Source organism: Strongylocentrotus purpuratus, unplaced genomic scaffold (genome assembly GCF_000002235.5).
Source record: "Strongylocentrotus purpuratus isolate Spur 01 unplaced genomic scaffold, Spur_5.0 spur5_scaffold_4, whole genome shotgun sequence".
In the NCBI taxonomy this organism is placed as follows: Eukaryota; Metazoa; Echinodermata; class Echinoidea; order Camarodonta; family Strongylocentrotidae; genus Strongylocentrotus; species Strongylocentrotus purpuratus.
This window is the reverse complement of record NW_022145610.1, coordinates 14,608,102-14,627,470: the sequence shown is the minus strand read 5'-3', so window position 1 is coordinate 14,627,470 and position 19,369 is coordinate 14,608,102. Positions and strand designations below refer to the sequence as shown.

At 38.1% G+C, this 19,369-nt stretch overlaps 1 protein-coding gene across 1 annotated transcript; it reads left to right on the top strand.

Annotated features, from left to right (window-relative positions):
• The first annotated feature begins 1,340 nt into the window (after nucleotides 1-1,340).
• LOC100889946 (caspase-1) lies at nucleotides 1,341-19,133 on the top strand. Its single transcript, XM_030997571.1, has 10 exons — nucleotides 1,341-1,613; nucleotides 4,639-4,807; nucleotides 7,481-7,590; nucleotides 8,112-8,211; nucleotides 9,223-9,618; nucleotides 10,383-10,502; nucleotides 11,747-11,961; nucleotides 13,607-13,694; nucleotides 13,946-14,122; nucleotides 15,509-19,133. The coding sequence occupies exons 2-10, from the start codon at nucleotides 4,714-4,716 to the stop codon at nucleotides 15,727-15,729; spliced, it is 1,521 nt and encodes a 506-aa protein (XP_030853431.1). The 5' UTR covers nucleotides 1,341-1,613; nucleotides 4,639-4,713; the 3' UTR covers nucleotides 15,730-19,133.
• Nucleotides 19,134-19,369: the final 236 nt, after the last annotated feature.

Sequence of the window (19,369 nt, the reverse complement as noted above, 5' to 3'; positions counted from 1 at the left end):
GGTTGCAACCCCCCCCAAAAAAAAAATCCGGGGACCATTTTTTTAAATCTTATCTTTTTTTTAAAACTTGTAATTTTATTTTATTCTATTTTTAAGTATTTATTTCATTTATTATTATTATTATTATTATTATTATTATTATTATTATTATTATTTCTTTTTTTTTTTTTTTGGGGGGGGGGGGGGGGGGGGGGGGGGTTGGGCGAACAAATGTCACAGAGTCCCTTGCCCCCCCCCCCCATCAGCTTTTTTGAGGACACGGGCCACCGCCGAAGTGACAAGCTAGGCCAGCGTTGCCGATTCTCATCCCCAAAATCCCCACATTAAAAAAAAAAAAAAATTGGGGGATTGTTGAAGTCTTTGGGGATGAAAAATAAATATTTGGGAATGAAAATAATATTGAGTTTTATGAAAAACGAATTTGGGGATTTTCTGTCAAAATTTGGCAACTTTGGGGATATTTTAAGTGTCGTTTGGGTGGGGATTTTGTGAAGATTTAACCTGGCAACGCACGCTGAGCTGGGCTGCTCATTTCCTGGATTACTTGTTCAAGTTGCTCACTTTTTTATCAGTCTGGTCTGAGTGTAGTGACAAGCAATATGGAAGCAAACAGGGCAAAGAAGTTGCGGCAATCCAGTCTCGCATCTTTTTTTACTGGAAGGTATGTTTGAATCATGCAAAAAAGTTGGCATACAGGGTAAATTACCATACATGGGGGTGTAATACGGACGTGTTCATGCACTGCTTTTTATGGTCTCCATTGTGTTAATAGATGCCAGGAAAACATCACTTACGGGGTTCAAATAAACACCCCAAAAAAAATCGGCTCGCCGCTTCGCGGCTCGTGGACGATGCTCCGCATCGTCATTATTGGTCAACCCCCCCCCCTTAGCAAAAAGCTAGATCCGCCCCTGTTCTTCTTCTTCTCCTTTTCCTTCTTCCTTTTTTCTTCTTCTTCGCCTTCTGATATTCAGTTTTCCCATTTTTTCATATACATGTATCACTGATAAAAGTTTATCCAAACTTATAGTTCACAAATGCAATAATATACGCTTATATTAATCTTAATGACTTTCAATATACACTATTATATACAAAAAGAGACAACTTCTACGGACATAAACCTCAAACCACATTCTGCTTCCTTCTATATGCACCGAGCATATCTTGTCCTGTACTATAATTCATCGTTTGATGAAATCCATGACATCGACCAAGCAGGGAGGTGGGAAACCAAGGAAGCGCGCGCCCGCCCACGAACCGTATATACTCGGGGAATCCCCGTGATTTTCGCTGATCCCATGTACCATCTGCTTTTATGTTCGACATATTGCATTGGTAGGTGGACTCAGCGTACAACCCGGAACTCAACCCATGGAAGCTGAAGCGTCACTCATTAGTCATAGCGCTAGATAGAGCATGAAACTTTGTGACTTGCATATCAATCAGCACTTGTAAATTACCAATGCGTGCACACCAATCAATGCGGCCTGGATACCGGTTTCGTAATTCTACATGGCAGCAGGTACTCGTGGGCGAAAGATACCACGGCGTGTGACTGGTGTTCTAATCTGACTGCGATCGGCGCGGCGGGAAGTCCAGTGGAATTCAAGGTACGTAGATCTAGATCTCTTCTAATTTCTAGTGTCAGATCACTGCCAACCATTTGCATGTCATTAAATTTATGACAACTGTCTTAAAGTTTAGTAGAGGTTCATTGAATTTGAAAATGATTTAGTTTGTATTATATAAATGAAGGTTAGATCGAACAAGTTAATACAAATTCCCTTTTTTGGAAATATTGGAAATATCATTCAAATTCAAAAGGGTCTTCAATGGTCTTCGTACGTTAGTCTTTTTGTATTGTGTGATTGATTTGATCTGTATAAAATTGATGTAAATTTGTTGTTATTTTGTTTTTTGTAACTCAGGAAGGAAAGGAAGACTTGCTGAATTAGGGGATTTGTTGAATAAAATTTAATATGTAAGCTTTAAAGATAAAGACCAGTTATGGTCATGCGATTGCATTGTGAAAGAAACGTGGAATCGATCAGAAAAGGTTGATCATCCAACATATGTACTGCAAGGTTCTGGAATCAGGCGCGTAGCCAGGGGGGGCGGTGGGGGCAGTCGCCCCCCCCCAAAAAAAACGTCGGCCAAAAAAAAAAAAAAAGAGAGAAAAAAAGAAGAAAGGAAGAGGACGTAGGAAGAAAAAGGATTAAGAGTCGAGAACGGTACAACGAATCGTCTCCTTTCTCTAATAATTTAATGAGACGTCTAAGCTTCCATGCTTCGCGCGGGAGGGGAGGGAGGAACTGAATTCAGATAAGGATTAAGAGTCGAGAACGGTACAACAAATCGTCTTCTTTCTCTAATAATTTATGAAACGTCAAAGCTTCCGCGGGAGGGGAGGGGGAAACTGAATTTAGATAAGGATTAAGAGTCGAGAATGGTACAACGAATCGTCTTCTTTCTTTAATAATCTAATAAAACTTCAGAGCTTCCGCGCTACGCACGGAGGCAGGGGAACTTGATTCAAACAAAAATTAAGAGTCGGGGACCGTGACGGTACAGCGAATCGTCTTCTTTCTCAAATGAAACGTCAACAGAAACTGAATTTAGATAAGGATTAAGAGTTGAGAATGGTCCAACGAATCGTCTTCATTCTCTTATAATTTGATGAAACCTCAAAGCTTTCGCGCTTCGCGCGGAAACTCCCCCTCCCTGCACCCTCCCCCCTAGGGAGCGCGCTACGCGCGCACTGTAAGTGATTCGCACGCTTTGCGTGCTCACTACCGCCCCCCTAAAATGAAATCCTGGCTACGCGCTTGTCTGGAATCATCAAAATGATAAGAAATTTGGCCCAGTCTTCGTAAAGTTACAAGCACTGTACACAGAAAGATATATATGGGACTACGCACACGTGTGCAACACGTGCGTTTATCTCTCACATACCAATAGATAAACCAATTTACCAAATATATCAATTAGTAGGCGGTTAAGCGGTTTGCCGGCAAAATTGTTATCATCATGTACTAGTCAAAACATATTCTTTCACCTGATTGGTTATAATGAGCTTCCATTTCATTTTTTGAAATTGGGGCGTTTCCAAAACTGGTCTTTACCTGTACCTTTAATATGTGACACTAATCAGGACAAATTGTTACTACAGTAATTTGTATTTACATACTTTAAACAATTATAAAACTTGGTAAGGGTGTGAATAATTGAGTATGTTAACTGTATGTTGTGTGGATCACCGCTGCAATTCTCAATCAAAATAGTCAATAACATGTTTATGAAGGATGGGACCTTTTCCTTTCCTTTTCTCACAAAAATTGGTTTCTATAAAGATAGAGGAAGTACTTGGATCAAATTTTTAGGATGGACTGTGGTCGACAAAGAATTCAAGTTATCAAATTACTGTAACTGAGAGTGTAGATAACAGGAAGAGGTTAAAAGCTGGAATAAATAATGATGATATTCATGTACACAAACATGGTTTAGTAAAAGTGTTTGTGCACATTTGATCATCTTTGATTTATCATACACAAGAGTCCTTAAAATCAATCACAACCTTGATTTATAAAAATTAAAAAAAATCAGCAGTATATACTCTTCCTTAATTGTCAATATGATGATTTCATTGAATTGTTTTTGTACTTTTATGAGAGCTCATTATGAAGCTTTCCAAAGTTAAATCACTCACTGTTTAGTTCATTTTTCTATTAATAATTGTAGCATCCAATAATTATGATAATAATTAATTATGATAATGATGATAATGATAATGATGATAATAGGACTGATAATAATAATAATAATGATAATGATAATAATAAATAATATGCTATAAAAAAACAATAATGATAATGATAATATTGTAATAATGATAATGATAATAATAATATTGATACAAATAGTGATACAATGATGATATGCAATATTTATAAGATGTGTCTTCAAGCTACATGTATATTAACCATATTAAAGGTAAATACCAGTTTTGGATACGCCCGGCCCCCTCTCAAAAAATGAAACGGAAGCTCTTATTACCAATCATGTGAAGAATATGTTTTGACTAATACGTGATCATATACGTGATCATACAAATTTTGCAGAGAAACCGCCTACAAATTGATATATTAGGTAAATTATATCTATTTAGACCTGATAGATATAGGTAATGCACGTGTTGCATAGTCCCATATACATCTTTCTGTGTACAGTGCTTGTAACTTTACGAAGACTTGGCCAAATTTCTTATCATTTTGATGATTCCAGAACCTTGCAGTACACACCAATACTTATATGCTAGATGATCAACCTTTTCTGATCGATTCCACAATGTGTCTTTCACAATGCAATCGCATGACCATAACTGGTCTAATTGTTAAACTTTGTTCAATAAGTCTGTTCACCCAGTCTGGAATGTTCTTGATACATAGGAACTTGTATACACTGTATATCATACAAGCAACTTTTACTGATCAAATTAAGGGCTGCCTTTATTTTTACAAGCCTTTTGTCAACAATCTTGTTGACAAAATTTAATTTAAACAGGAATCCCACAACAGCTCAATTGTATTGTATTTATCACAGAGAATTCTCTTGTGTTTTCTTTCTTCCTTTCTTCAGTTTCAAGATTCTGAACTTGGAAGAAAGTTTTGACATTTATTTCGGAGGCATATCATTTGAAGAACAACTGGAGGTATGTCCGGGGAGGAGAAAGCAGAAAAGATTCACCGAGAATTATTCAAAGACATCAGCGCTGAAATAACAGATGGGGAACTTGGCCAAATCAAACGTAAGATCTTTCTCTTGAGAGAAAAATATATACAGGGCCAGTCAGACCTCACCGAAATCAATAACGATTACAAGATTTTAAAAATAGGTATACCCTACTATGTTGCGTGTACTTCTGAGTAAGGTCGTGAATGTAAAACCACTGGCTGTGGGAACCAGATGCTCACTGTATTAAGCCTATGGGAATAAGATAATTCAGTAGTCGACATATTAAGTAGGGCAACTGCAGGGTACATCTTCAATTCAAAATCTTGTTATCATTATCGTTATTGGTAAGGTCTGACAGCCCTTAAGTGTTTGTATAAGGACAACAAACTGTTATCGCCTGGATAACTACTCTCTGCTACATCAAGGACGACACCCCCCCCCCATCATACACACACTCTAGTACCCCCTGTCACATTTAGCTCCATGCTCTACCACTGAGCTATCGCCCCTCCATGCTCTACCACTGAGCCATTGTGCCTCCATGCTACCACTGAGCCATTGCGCTCCATGCTCTACTACTGAACCATCGCGTCTCCATGCTCTACCACTAGCCATTGTGCCTCCATGCTCTACCACTGAGCCATTGCGCTCCATGCTCTACTACTGAACCATCGCGTCTCCATGCTCTACCACTAGCCATTGTGCCTCCATGCTCTACCACTGAGCCATTAAGCCCCATGCTCTAGCTACTACTGAACCATCGCACCTCCATGCTCTACCACTGACCCATATTGTGCCTCCATGCTCTACCACTGAGCCAGCGCGACTCAATGCTCTACCACTGATCCATATTGTGCCTCCATGCTCTACTACTGAGCCATCGCGCCTCCATGCTCTACCACTTAGCCAGCGCGACTCAATGCTCTACCACTTTGCCAGCGCGCCTCAATGCTCTACCACTGAGCCATCGCGCCTCCATGCTCTACCACTTAGCTAGCGCGACTCAATGCTCTACCACTTCGCCAGCGCGCCTCAATGCTCTACCAGTGAGCCATCGCGCCTCCTTGGTCTTCCACTGAACCATTTTGCCTCCATGCTCTACCACTGAGCCATCGCGCCTCCATACTCTACCACTGAGCTATCGTGCCTCCATGCTCTACCACTTACCCATATTGCACCTCTATACTCTAGCTACCACTGACCCATATTGCACCTCCATGCTCAACCACTGGCCCATAATTGCGCCTCCATGCTCTACCACTGACCCATATTCACTATGAACATCACTGACAAAGAAAGCGGACAAAATATACAGTTCCTCAAGTAGACAAAGGAACATCCCTTCACTGCTATTATGTAAAAATGTGTAGAACAGGTGTCACATGTATATTCACCTTTTTACATAATAGCAGTGAAGGGATGTTCATTTGTCTACTTGAGGAACTGTATATTTTGTCCGCTTTCTTTGTCAGTGATGTTCATAGTGATTGCGCCTCCATGCTCTACCACTGACCCATAATTGTGCCTCCATGCTCTACCACTGACCCATATTGCGCCTCCATGCTCTACCACTGACCCATATTGTGCCTCCATGCTCTACCACTGAGCCATCGCGCCTCCATGCTCTACCACTTCGCAAGCGCGACTCAATGCTCTACCACTTTGCCAGCGCGCCTCAATGCTCTACCAGTGAGCCATCGCGCCTCCATGCTCTACCACTGAGCCATCATGATTCCATGCTCTACCACTGAGCCATCGCGCCTCCATGCTCTACCACTGAGCCATCATGATTCCATGCTCTACCACTGAGCCGTCCCGCCTCCATGCGATACCACTGAGCCATAGTAGCGCCTCCATGCTCTACCACTTAGCCATCGTTCCTCCATGCTCTACCACTTAGCCAGCGCGACTCAATGCTCTACCACTTAGCCAGCACGCGCCTCAAGCCCTCAATGCTCTACCACTGAGCCATTGCGCCTCCATGCTCTACCACTGAGCCATCATGATTCCATGCTCTATCACTGAGCCATTGACCCTCCATGCTCTACCACGTACTGAGCCATCCCGCCTCCATTCTCTACCACTGAGCCATCGCGCCTCCATGCTCTACCACTGACCCATATTGCGCCTCCATGCTCTACCACTGACCCATAATTGTGCCTCCATGCTCTATACCACTGAGCAATCGCACCTCCATGCTCTACTTGTGAGCCAATATCGCCTCCATGCTCTACCACTGAGCCATCATGATTTCATGCTCTACCACTGAGCCATTGCACCTCCATGCTCTACCACTTAGCCATTGTGCCTCCTTGCCCTATACCACTGACCCATATTGCGCCTCCCTCCCACTGAGCCAACCTGCCTCCAAGCGCTACCAAATTGAGCTTATGTGCCTCCATATCACCTTTGCTCTGGATTTTACAGAGCCCTGCTTGATAAATTTTTGCCCAAGCTCTGCACTACACCTATTTTGTTTACACACTCTGTAAAAAAAAAAGTGTAGTGCAGAGCTTCCCAAAACATGTTTTAGTCCTGTCCATAGGTTTGTATTGGGTTTGGGCAGTCACTCCATCATGAGTTTATGTTTGCCCTGCATTAGCACGTAACAGAGTCATGTGGACAAATAAATACTTTGTCACAGGGTCTTCTTGGAAGAATCAATTTTGACTCTGATTCAGATTATAGACCTATACATTTTGAGATTAATTTTCCTGTTTGCTTTCCATAATTTCTTCTCTTATAGAGGAACTGAAACAGAAGGCTTTCGGTGGATTCAAAGCAGGAGAGATTCAAAGGGAGTTTAAAACAACTGATGACGTTTTAGAAAAATTAAAGAGAAAAGGCCTGATTAAAGTAAGTATAGTATAACTTGTTTGTTTATTATTCTTTTCATTTACACCTTCTTTTTTGCTATTGCAGTATTCAAATTAAGCTTAGTAAAGTTTTGGTTTGTCTATAGGGTCAAATTTGTTCAGTAGACCTGTTTTTTAATGTATCTCAGTTTGTATAGCATGTTTTTTCTTCCAAACCATTAGTTACCAACTATTTGATTCACCTCCTATGCATAGTGGCGTCTCTATGGTTGAAAATCACTTTGCCGATCAATATTCTGGCAAGCTTTCAAGTCATCAACAGAAACTAGTTCAAAACGTACGCACCAATTTAGTACAGTAAGCAGGTCTATTGAAAAAATTTACAAGCATATTTGGAGGTGTTTTTATGGGAGATGTCCTTCTCTCCTGTGATGCAGTGACTTCCAGGGGTCATAGTCAATGCACTTTCATTTCATTATTCACTTCATTATTGTAGTTGTGCAATATGACATTCTTTTTCTCATTCTTATTTATTTAAATTGTCTCATTTACATCATATAGATCGGTGACTATGAAATATTGTGGAAACTCGCTGAGGCCATTGGTTCCGAGCCGATTCGGAAATATGTAGCTCAAGCCGAGAATTCTTTAACTGCAATACGTAAGTTGAACCAGTTAAATACAGTCAGTATCTGTGAAAGCCAAATTCTATCCTGATGCATCATGTAAGTTGGGAAGTTGGGTATCTTAAAGTGACTCAGTAACATTGCCTCAGATTCTGAAACAAAATCCTGGATTTCGCTGATGCTGCAATCATAATTATAAACCTTTAGGTAAGTCACGAATCCCATGACTGTTACAAGCAGATTGCCTGTCTGATTATCAAGATATTGATGATTGGAAAATCAAAATCAAATTTTCAGATTTCCTAACAGTTTTTATAACACTGCAGCTTGAGGAAAATGAGTACGGTATGGTAAATCCATTCACTCAAGGATTTTTACTTTTTTGAGGCACTTCATGATCATTTTGAAGCGCAATTTTTGTGGGGCTTCAATATCACACCATATCACAGACACTGATTAATTACGACCACCTAAGCATTAGGGTCAACTTCCCCTGCTGACTTATATTTTACAAACTGGATCCAAGAACAGTAGTGAATAAAGACATCCTGAAGCTTTTCATTTATTTATTTATTTCCATTTTCAGATTTAAAAAAAACTAATTTGCAGTACATTAAAAATATAGGCATCATGTTCTTACAAGAAAGAGTTGTATATTATTTAACCAACTGTGACATAATGACTTTAAAACTGATTTAAGTAATATAAAAAATTATATAAAAAAGAAACTTTTAAAAAGCCACAGACCGGGGCCTTGTCAAGTAACACCTCTTTTGCAAGTAAATACCCTTCGTGCAGCCTAAAAATAAGTCATTGACTTAAATTCATGTATTATATTTAATGTAGAAAATGTGTAAGATAGGGAAATAACTAAACAATGTAATATGTGAGAGAGGGGAGAGTAGGTACATATTGAAAAATAAGGGAGGTCTTAACTATTGAGTTACATTTCTAAATATCTGGATAGGAAGTTTTTTGGTAGTGTTCTCTTGAATGGTCACCAGGATTGATTATTCTGTGTTAAACATTTCTCCTTCGTCTTTTAGACTGGCCCGTAAAGCGTCCGCAGCTTGATGCCCCTCGAGGTGGCCCAAGGCCTATACCCATGGACACCTATGGCGGGTACCCCCAACAACATCCTACCCAGGTGCACATGGCCCATCCACCCCAGTACCAATATGACCCTCATAGCTATAATTCGATGGGACCCCCTCAACATCCTGTACGTAATTCTGCACCCCACCAACCGTACTCTAGCTTCCAAGACAGTCTGATCATGAGACCGCCCTCTCAGCCTGTGCCTCGTACCTCATCCAGCCACCCGAACTCCTATCAACAGGGCGGTATAGCTACCTCTCAAATGGTCCAAGCTCCAAACCCTCAGGGCTCATTCCAAGGTGGTCGGATGGGAGCTACATGTACTCAGCAGCCAGCCTCAGTAGGTCAGTAGTATCCGTTTTACGATGTATGCTACGATGGCAATTGCTGAGCGATCAATATTCTACAAAAACCAAGATTCAAACCTAGACCATAAAGTATACCTAACTCTAAGCTTATCATTTTGCACTTTTATTCTAAACCTATATCCTTAAAAAATTAAAGCTTAGAGCAGTTGTCGGACATTTGTGAATGTTGATGCAGATACAATGCTGTTTTTCTTTAAGGGTCTTATTAGACCCATTTTAGAATATGGTCAGGCAGCATGGTTGCCATGTAAACTAGGTGAGCAGAGGAAGTTGGAGAGTGTGCACATCGAGGCTAGGCAACAAAATGATTTCAGGATTTAGAAATATGTCTTATCGGAATGCTTCACTAACCTTAAATTACCAACTGTTGCTCATCGGCAAAGGAGAGGAGATATGATTTATGTTTTTTAAGTATTTGACATAAGTATATGATACACAACACAATCTTTTTTATTTGGAACAGAGGAGGCCGTCAAGAGGTCACAAATTCAAACTAGACAAAGTGCTGTCGGCTTGATATGAGGAAGCGTTTCTTTAACAGCTTACTTGTGGATTTGGGGAAAAGTCTTCCTGAATATTTGTCTAATCTATTCTGAGATAAATATTCAGGAAGACTTTCTTGTCTATGAGCCTGTATAAATTGTATCAACTGATATTGCAAGTTTGTACACATATTTCCCTTTCCCACTTATTTAATTTGAATTAAAAAAATTATTATTATTTGTTCTTCTATTATATAGCTGAAGAATACGAAGATGAAGTATTCTCGGATGACAAGGATGACACTGAATACGAGCAAGGGCGTGGCTATGTGCTCTTCATCAACAACTTTTTCACTGGAAAACCGGAACATCGGAGGGGTAAGATGTTACTTTGAGTCTTGGGATGTTTACTAGAGGCAACAGATACTTGGCCATGCCCCCTAAAAACAAACAACAACAACACCCACTACAACAACAAAGAACAAAAAACATTAGGTTCTTAGATTATTGCTTTTCAAGGGGTGAATAAATGGTCATACATGTATTAACTCCTCATTATAATTTCTTTGTAATTCAAGTATGAGTATTGAAATCTCTTGTTGTAATGTACTATCGTATTTTAATCTGATAGCATTACAAAGCCTGATTATTCCCCCTTACAATGTATTATCCTATTTCTAATGATAATGTAATCAAAGAATGTTCCGTATACATCTGATTTTGTGGCCGAGTCAGAAGTGAAATATGGGAATATGAATCGTTCATGTCAAAAGTGAATTCTTCATATGTTTCATTGGTAGATTTACTTTTAATAATACTTGAGTTAGTCATTCATGAATTCAAAAGTAATTTTTTTTTTTGTTCTCCGTAAAAGTAACAGCATCCAACCTCAACATAATTCAGGGCACATTTCACCTTTCAAACTAAAGAAGAAAACATCTTTGCATCAATTCATGAATGACAAGGAGAAGGAGAATTCATCATTGCCAATAGCAATGCAGTTTTGCCAAATTTTCCAATTTTGACTTGGGCCCCGCATTCAGGTGTACATTCTTTACAAATAAGGCAGCATTGTAGAGAGGGGTCAGGCTTTTTAATGATACCAATTTCAAGTTTACTAAGGAGAGAGGACTGCCAATTTTTTCAATTTTGACTTGGCCCCACATTCATGTGTACATTCTTTACAAATAAGGCAGCATTGTAAGGGGGGTCAGGCTTTTTAATGATACTTTTCAAGTTTATTAAGAAGAGAGCTAGGACTCGATGCTCAAATTCAAAAACTTTTTAAAGGAGTTTAGTTTAAAAACAAGCAGTATTATGGTCATCAATCAATCATACTTTGCTCTCTGTAATTATCAGATGAGGGAACACATGACATGTTATCATACTGTTAGCTTTTCATGATTATTTTTCTTCTTATTAGTTTCTGCTCATGACGATATTGAATGATGCAAGATTTAAAAAGTGAAGAAAAATGACCTGTCTGTGTATGAAATCATGATATTGGACAATTTCTGTTTTTTTAAGGTGACAGAGAATGATGCCTTTGGTTTAGAATGACAATATTGAATGATTTGGGATATTGAAAATGTGACAAAGAATGTTTGTTTGCCCCTCTCCAGGTGCTGAGGTTGATGAGAAAAACATCAATAATCTGTTTAAAGATGTCCTCAACCGCTATTACCTTCAGTACGAGAAAGATGTAACCCGGAGCCAGCTTCAGAATTACCTGACAGGTCTGAAGAAAACACTTTCGACGGGTGCCTACACAAACTTCATTTTTATTCTGGGTACTCATGGAGAGCCACAGAGCAATGGAGCTGATAGGCCTTTGAAGGTATATAAACCCATAGGCCCGTATTCTGAAGTCGTGTCTAACTTTATAGCCACGTCTAAAGTTAAACAACTGTTTAGTTAGACACGACTTAAACATGAGGTCGTGTCTAAGTCCTGTTTAACTTAATTTGGTATTCTGAAGTCGTGTCTAAGTCTCGTCTAACTAAACAACTGTTTAAGTCCTGTCTAAGTGGTGTTTAAGTTCTGCGCAGGTCGTGTTAAACTTTTAGTCACGACTTCTGCGCATGCCCAGAAGGCGTTAATCCTGACGAAAGACACAATGCGCATGCGTGCGCGCACCGGATAAATAAATTAACGCGCACAGCTAGCTGTGCGCGTGCTGGTACCATGGTGATGTGGTCGTGACGTAATGACTAGACTGCATGTACTGTGTGTACGTACGTACGTGCACACGTACATGTACTGTACACTGAGATTGTGAAACACACTACTTATCAGTGACTCAGTGCTCGGAAGAACCAGAAAAGAAACTCCTCCAACAGAACGGTTAGTTTATTATAGATTATGGAATTTCCAAGATGTAACCAGTAGATAAGAATAGTTAATATTATCTAGAAAAAAAATTAGGCTACACAAGAAAAAATCCTGCAAAACGTATTTGAAATTTTAGCGAATGCACGTACCATCGTTCTCCCCCCCAAGTTCGGGGTCAGCAAGTAGAGTGTACCGTCGACGTTGAAAAGCAGCAGAATCGCACCCTTAAACAGGACTTAAACAACCCCTCGCAGTTGTCTAAAGTTAAACAGGACTTAGACAGGACTTCCTGTTTAACTTTATTTAAGCACGACTTCAGAATACGAAAAAAGTTAGACACGACTTCGTGTCTAAAGTTAGACGGGACTTAGACAGGACTTAGACAACTGTTTAGTTAAACAGGAGTTATAGACACGACTTCAGAATACGGGCCATAGCATTTCAGTGTTACTCCTCTAAAGTGTTGGGAGCCCCAACTATTTGATGGCAAAATGTCACTTAAATTGTATCAAAATTGTGACAAAGGATGCCATTTAATTTTGAGCCATATACTGTATTTCTGCAAGGATTTTCAAAATAAATGTGTTTGAAGTCGAGTATTGATGAAACAATACAAAATTTAGGTTGTCTGCGTACAACAGAAGACCCAAATTATGTTTTCTTTTATCAATATCTGTCTTAAAAAACATTTTTTGGGGGAAAATCTTTGCAGAAGTGTGTCTTAAATTACATCCTCTTTCACATTGTGATACAATTTACTGCTAATTAATTGAAATTTTTCCATCAAATTTTTAGCTAATTTGTGGCTCCAAACACTTAAGAGGGGCTGGTTTTAATGAATAAGCTTTTCCTTCTCGAATCGGAACCAGGTATTCTTCGATAGTCTTTGTTAGATTAACTAATGTAAATGATTATTTTTAAATTGAACCATGTGCACAGTCCGGTGACAAATCCACTCGCCCACGACACCTCTACAATATGTATATATGGATATTTGTCCCTTACGATATATTGTCCAAGGAAAGTCTTAAGAGATTGATAAAATTTCGCGTGTAAACTTCTGCCGTTTGAAATCAACTGTCCGGATACACAACTTGTCCGACATACACCGTCTGGGTATATTTATCATTTCTTTGTTTATTGTTTCGCAGGATGCAGTACTCATGGCTGATAATAAATGGATGTTGGTTGAGGATATCATCAGCAATTTCCATGGAGACCAGATATCAAAAATGCAAGGTAATTTAATTTAAAAAAAAACAAAAAACAATAAAACAATTACCTGGAGAGATGCATCCTTTCTACTGACCAAGGCCTCGTTCAGATATTTTATGACGTAAAGAGTAATAAGCTTCACATTTGTATGCCTCCGTTACGAAGTAGCCAGAGGCATTATGTTTCGGATTGTCTGTCGACTCCAAAAATCATGTCAAAATGTCAATATTTCTATTTGATAAGAGATCATCCCTCTCTTTCTGTCCACCTGCCAGACAAGCCAAAGGTCTTCATTATCCAATCCTGTCGTGGGAAAGAGAAGCAGAGAGGTGTATCTTCATCTGATGGCCCTGCAACAGAGTTAAATCCAGAGACAATGGACTATCCCGAGCCAGCCGTCACGACCCGCCCCGTCAACTCGGACATTCTAATTGCATATGCAACATCACAAAGTATGTTTCGTTATTTGTCTGTTATGAGCCAGGAGGGCATGTCTGAGGTCATGACCTTCTGACTCGAAAAAAATACCAGTGGGTATTACCATACTGCCAACCAGTATGATTTAGTGGTATTTAGTACGATTTTTAGAAGCAAATACGACAGTACGATTTTCCTCATTAAAATATGATTTTAAAAAAGGCCCATTCTGTCCTATAAAGCATCTCACATCGGCAATTTGGGGATGTTCATTGGTTCATCGAACACACCAGTCATGGCGAAATCATGCATATTCAACCAATGATCCATAAACAAATTTCTACCTGTATGTAGGAACTGTAAGAGGCATTGATCCACGTAATAGTCCATTTTTATTTTTAAGAATACAACTTTTTGTCAGTAAAATACAACTTTTGGGATTAAAGAATACATTTTTTTGAACTCCAGAGGTTGGCAGGTCTGGGTGTACATATAAGTCTTCCCGATTTCAAAATTGCCCCCCCCCCCTCTCTTTTGCAGAGAACGAGTAGATTTTTTTTTTTTGTATTTATCACTTCTTTCTTCGCCTCTGCACAGGGGCTTAATTGTTTGCCACACATGCTATTTTGCACAATCTCTTACAAAATTTGAAATCCGGTATCAATGCAGTACAAGTGTTCTGCTTGTACAACTTGATTTGGGATTGATCTGGATTTAAGTTTTAAATTCAAGATAATTTTATTTCCACATGTGGTTCATAAAAAAAACAAATATACATACATGCATGTCCAGACAAGCCCAAAATGCAAAGTAACACAAAATTAACAAACAATATTCAATAATATTAAGAGAAAAAACAGTGAACAAATTTTAATACACAAACACAAAACAACTAAATAGATATCAAAAACTTGTTGGGGGACCAGCAAAGGCCAGGGGCTTGTGGAGGTTTATCCCCAGTACAATAACATGCATTTTGGATATATAAAACACACACACACACACACACACGCACATACACAAACAAACAACAATACAACATAAAAATTAAAAAAAAAAACAACAACATGACAATCACAAAAGTGACTTACAGTAAATAACAAAACATATCAAGTTGGCAAATATAACAGGCAAAATATTTAAATGTATCATTAAGAAATTATGAATAGTTTTCATGTAAATATAAAGTTTAAATTCACGTTTTAATTTAGAAAGTGTGGGACTGTGCTTTAATCTCTAGTGGTATTACATTCCAGCATTGATTGTAATACCTCTAGTCATATTGAAAACTTACAACCAATCACGTTGTGATTGATTTGAATCAATCTCCACTCTTATTAAGACGAAATTCCAGTCTATAATGAGTCTATTCTTGAAAGAAGAATTGTAAAATAATATTGTTATTATTATTCTCTTGTCAGGTAAAAAGGCGTTTCGCAATCAGGATAATGGGTCCTGGTTCGTAGAAGATCTATGTAATGTCATCAGGAAATATTACGACAAAGAACACATTCTAGATATCCTTGTTCGTGTCAACAGCCGTATGGTGAAGCGAGAAGCAACTCAAAACCATGGAAAACAGATGCCGTGCTTTGTATGTACATTCACCCGGCGGTTCATGCTTGCATATCCTAATAAGTAAGGTGATACTGCTATGGATAAAAGAAGGTTTAAATCTGAGGTGAAGGAGCAATTCTGAGGTACCTTGAGGTAATTTGATCCACTTGCATAAAAGCTGTACCATCTCCAATTAGTCTGACAGTATATTGGTGACATTTCCTATTGGTCCTAATCAGGGCTTAAATTAATCCAAGGCCACCAAGGCCATGGCTGTGGATGCCCCTTTGAGTGGCCTCAATGCCCCTCTCATTGGCCTTGGAGATTTTGTTTGCCCTTTCCAATTCTTCCTATTTGTGCTGTAATATAGGAATGTGCCCTTCAGAAAAGCGGCCTTGCCCTAAAAATATTGAAATGTAAGGCCTGCTCCTAATGTAACCAGACGCCATGTTCGAGTCTGGTTCGGGTCGGCAGAGTTCGGCAGTTTTTACCCGAACTTGGTTCGTTGATCTAGCAAGCAGTGTTGTATAGCTACGGTGGTCAGCACTGGGTGGGATGGGCGGGTCCGACCAGCACGAATTTCACATTAAAAAACTGCTCTCGACGTAACTATTTGTGAAAAAAAGTACTACTTACATTCATATTTCCGTCTTGAATCGTGTTTTATTTGCAATTTTAAAAGAATAAGGTTTTCAATTTGACAATAAATGATACCTTTTAAAGGGTTGTCTAATGTTACGAGTCATGAAAGTTGCCATCTTGAATGGCAGCCCAGGTTCTGTCTATTACTGTTTTTAATAACTGTTATTTTCTTTAGGGTAATTAATGAATAAATAAATAACATATTATAATATATATTTATTTCATTATTAATGTTGTAAAATTCGTCCGATATTATTACAATTAAAATATTAGTTTTTTTATTGATTTGGTTTGAGCCCAACTTGTTTTGATCAGCGCCTAGTACGCATGTGTATTCTTGTTTATAGCTAGCGATCGCGACGGTGCAGAGGTCAGGATTTGGCATTTAAATGGCGTCAGCGCCCACCTCTGGAGAGGCTGAATCACAAAGGAGGAAAAAAGGATGGGAAAAAAAGTAAATATAGAATGCCCAATCATGACATGAAAATTAGATTGAAAATAACATCCGAGCCAATTCAAGTCTGGTTTATATTTAGAGACATTCAAGAATTTGACCAAGTCTGTTTCTATAGAATACTGAAATATCTTCTGAATTTTTGTTTCTATGTATCCTTGATTTCATTGTGGTGATTTTTCCTTAATTTATTTGTATTTGTTCTAAAGTACATGGATTAGCCAGGCGTTGTTAGACTTGATGTTGTATGGCATCCAAGCCAGTTTTGTTCTGTGTTTTTTTCCCTCTCTTCAATATGTGCATGGTGATTTTGTGTCTTGAAGTATTCTACGGATAATATCTTGCTACATTCCTGGTTGTAAGCTCTTCATTAAAGTTGTTCATGCGAAGGTATATAGAGGGCAGCAAACTGAAGTAGGCACGTGAGCAAATACCTGTTGGCTCAGTGTTTACCCAGTTGCCTACTTCACGAACGACTATATACCCACGCATGAACGTCTTTAAGCCAAAAACTGTTTTCATTGTAAATATTCATTGTGCCCTTGACTCAGTACTATATACATGCTTGTTCGAGTACAATTTTGAATGTTCATGTTCATGTATACCTAGATATTCTAGATCTTAAGTAAAATACAGTTAAGAAAATGAGTGTGTTTGAGAGTTATACATGTATTAGCATTAATTAGAATGTAATCATATTTTGTGATTTTGTGTCTTGAAGTATTCTACAGATAATATCTTGCTACATTCCTGGTTGTAAGCTCTTGATTAAAGTTGTTCATGCGAAGGTATATAGAGGGCAGCACACTGAAGTAGGCATGTGAGCGAATACCCGTTGGCTCAGTGTTTGCCCAGTTGCCTACTTCACGAACGACTATATACCCACGCATGAACGTCTTTAAGCCAAAAACTGTTGTCATTGTAAATATCCATTGTGCCCCCGACTCAGTACTATATACATGCTTGTTCGAGTACAATTTTGAATGTTCATGTTCATGTATACCTAGATATTCTAGATCTTAAGTAAAATACAGTTAAGAAAATGAGTGTGTTTGAGAGTTATACATGTATTATCATTGATTAGAATGTAAATGTGTGTTATATGTGATTCCTAGCCGTTTATATTGCACTGATTTGGACATAAGATGTGTATTTATTTTCTTGTCCTTATTTTTAGTGTCTTTTTTATTTAAAGCTGAATTGCTTTGTATTCAACTCAAGATTATGTAACCTGAAATGAAAGAAAATGAAATATATGCAATGTAGGTCTTGACTGTCCAAAGATATTGTCACTAAACGTAGTTGTTACAAATGAAGTTTACTTTTAAAACATTTCCTGTGTTTGTCACATTTTATCGCTCATGAAATGAGTCTCATGCCTTAGTAAATATATCATGCAAAATATATTTGTACATCATTATTTTTAATACTGGAATCGCAAGGAATGGACATATCGAGAGTAGCACTTTAAATGGCGGGATTATATTTTTAATGATAGTGCAATTTTTGTATGCCACACATCTTGTTCTTCAAAGTAATGAAACTTTCAATCAATTCATTATCTGACGTAAGTACAAAGAATAAATCAATATAAATGTCATATTTCATATTTTTGTATAAGAACAGTTCCAATTCTCTATTGTATGTTCGGATTAAGATTAAAAGGCTATTGAAATGGTGCCAGGTAAAAATGTCAGGAATTAAAAAAAATAATATCAATGTGTTTGCAATTTTTTCCTCTGACATTTTTACAACAACTTTGAAATTGCCTGAGATATATATTTCGAAATTTGTGATGATCATGTTTTATATAATTTATCATTTCCTAAGGTGATGCGCAAATGAAATAGGCATATCTTGAAATTCTAATATACATTGTGTTTTTGACTCGTGTTTTGGCTCCTGAAGTTGAAAAGCATGGTGTAATTGTATCAAAATGTGTGAATTTGAAGTGTTTCCATATGCGTCAATCACTAATATGCTGAATAGAATTATTACAATATTTTTAGGCACCGGTATTAGGACCTTAGATTGATAAATCAAGAATTTAAAGCAAATTAGGTGTTGAAAACAATCTTGCAACAGATTGGATTAAATTGTATAAATTAAATTTATCTATATAGAAGGATCATGAAATGAAAGTACGAAATAGACAGAGTAGACGTATTTTCACTCCATAAAGTGCTCTATAAAGACAATAAATACTGTAAACATCAACTCTTTAGATATGATACTCGCGTAGATATCACTTTGCGGAATTCAATTTTGCTAAAATACAATAGTCGGACTTGTATTACATATATATTATTTCTAGTGAACCGGTACTATTTGTAGAAATAATGCAGTACTAAAATCAAAGCATAATAAATTGTCCTTTCATCTGTAATTCTCAAGCAGTGTTGTTAAATGTGTTTGATTTGTCTCTCGATCTCACGCCTCTGTTACCAGTTTCCTTTTTTATTCTTTCTTTTAATCCTTCCCCTTGACGGATCCACCAATCTTCCTCACATTGAATGTTATACTTCTTTATTTTCATGACCCCTCTCGTTCTCTCTCTCTCTCTCTCTTTCTGTCATTATCTGTATAGTATGTCTTTCGTTAATTACTTTCTTACATGCAGCCTTTCCCT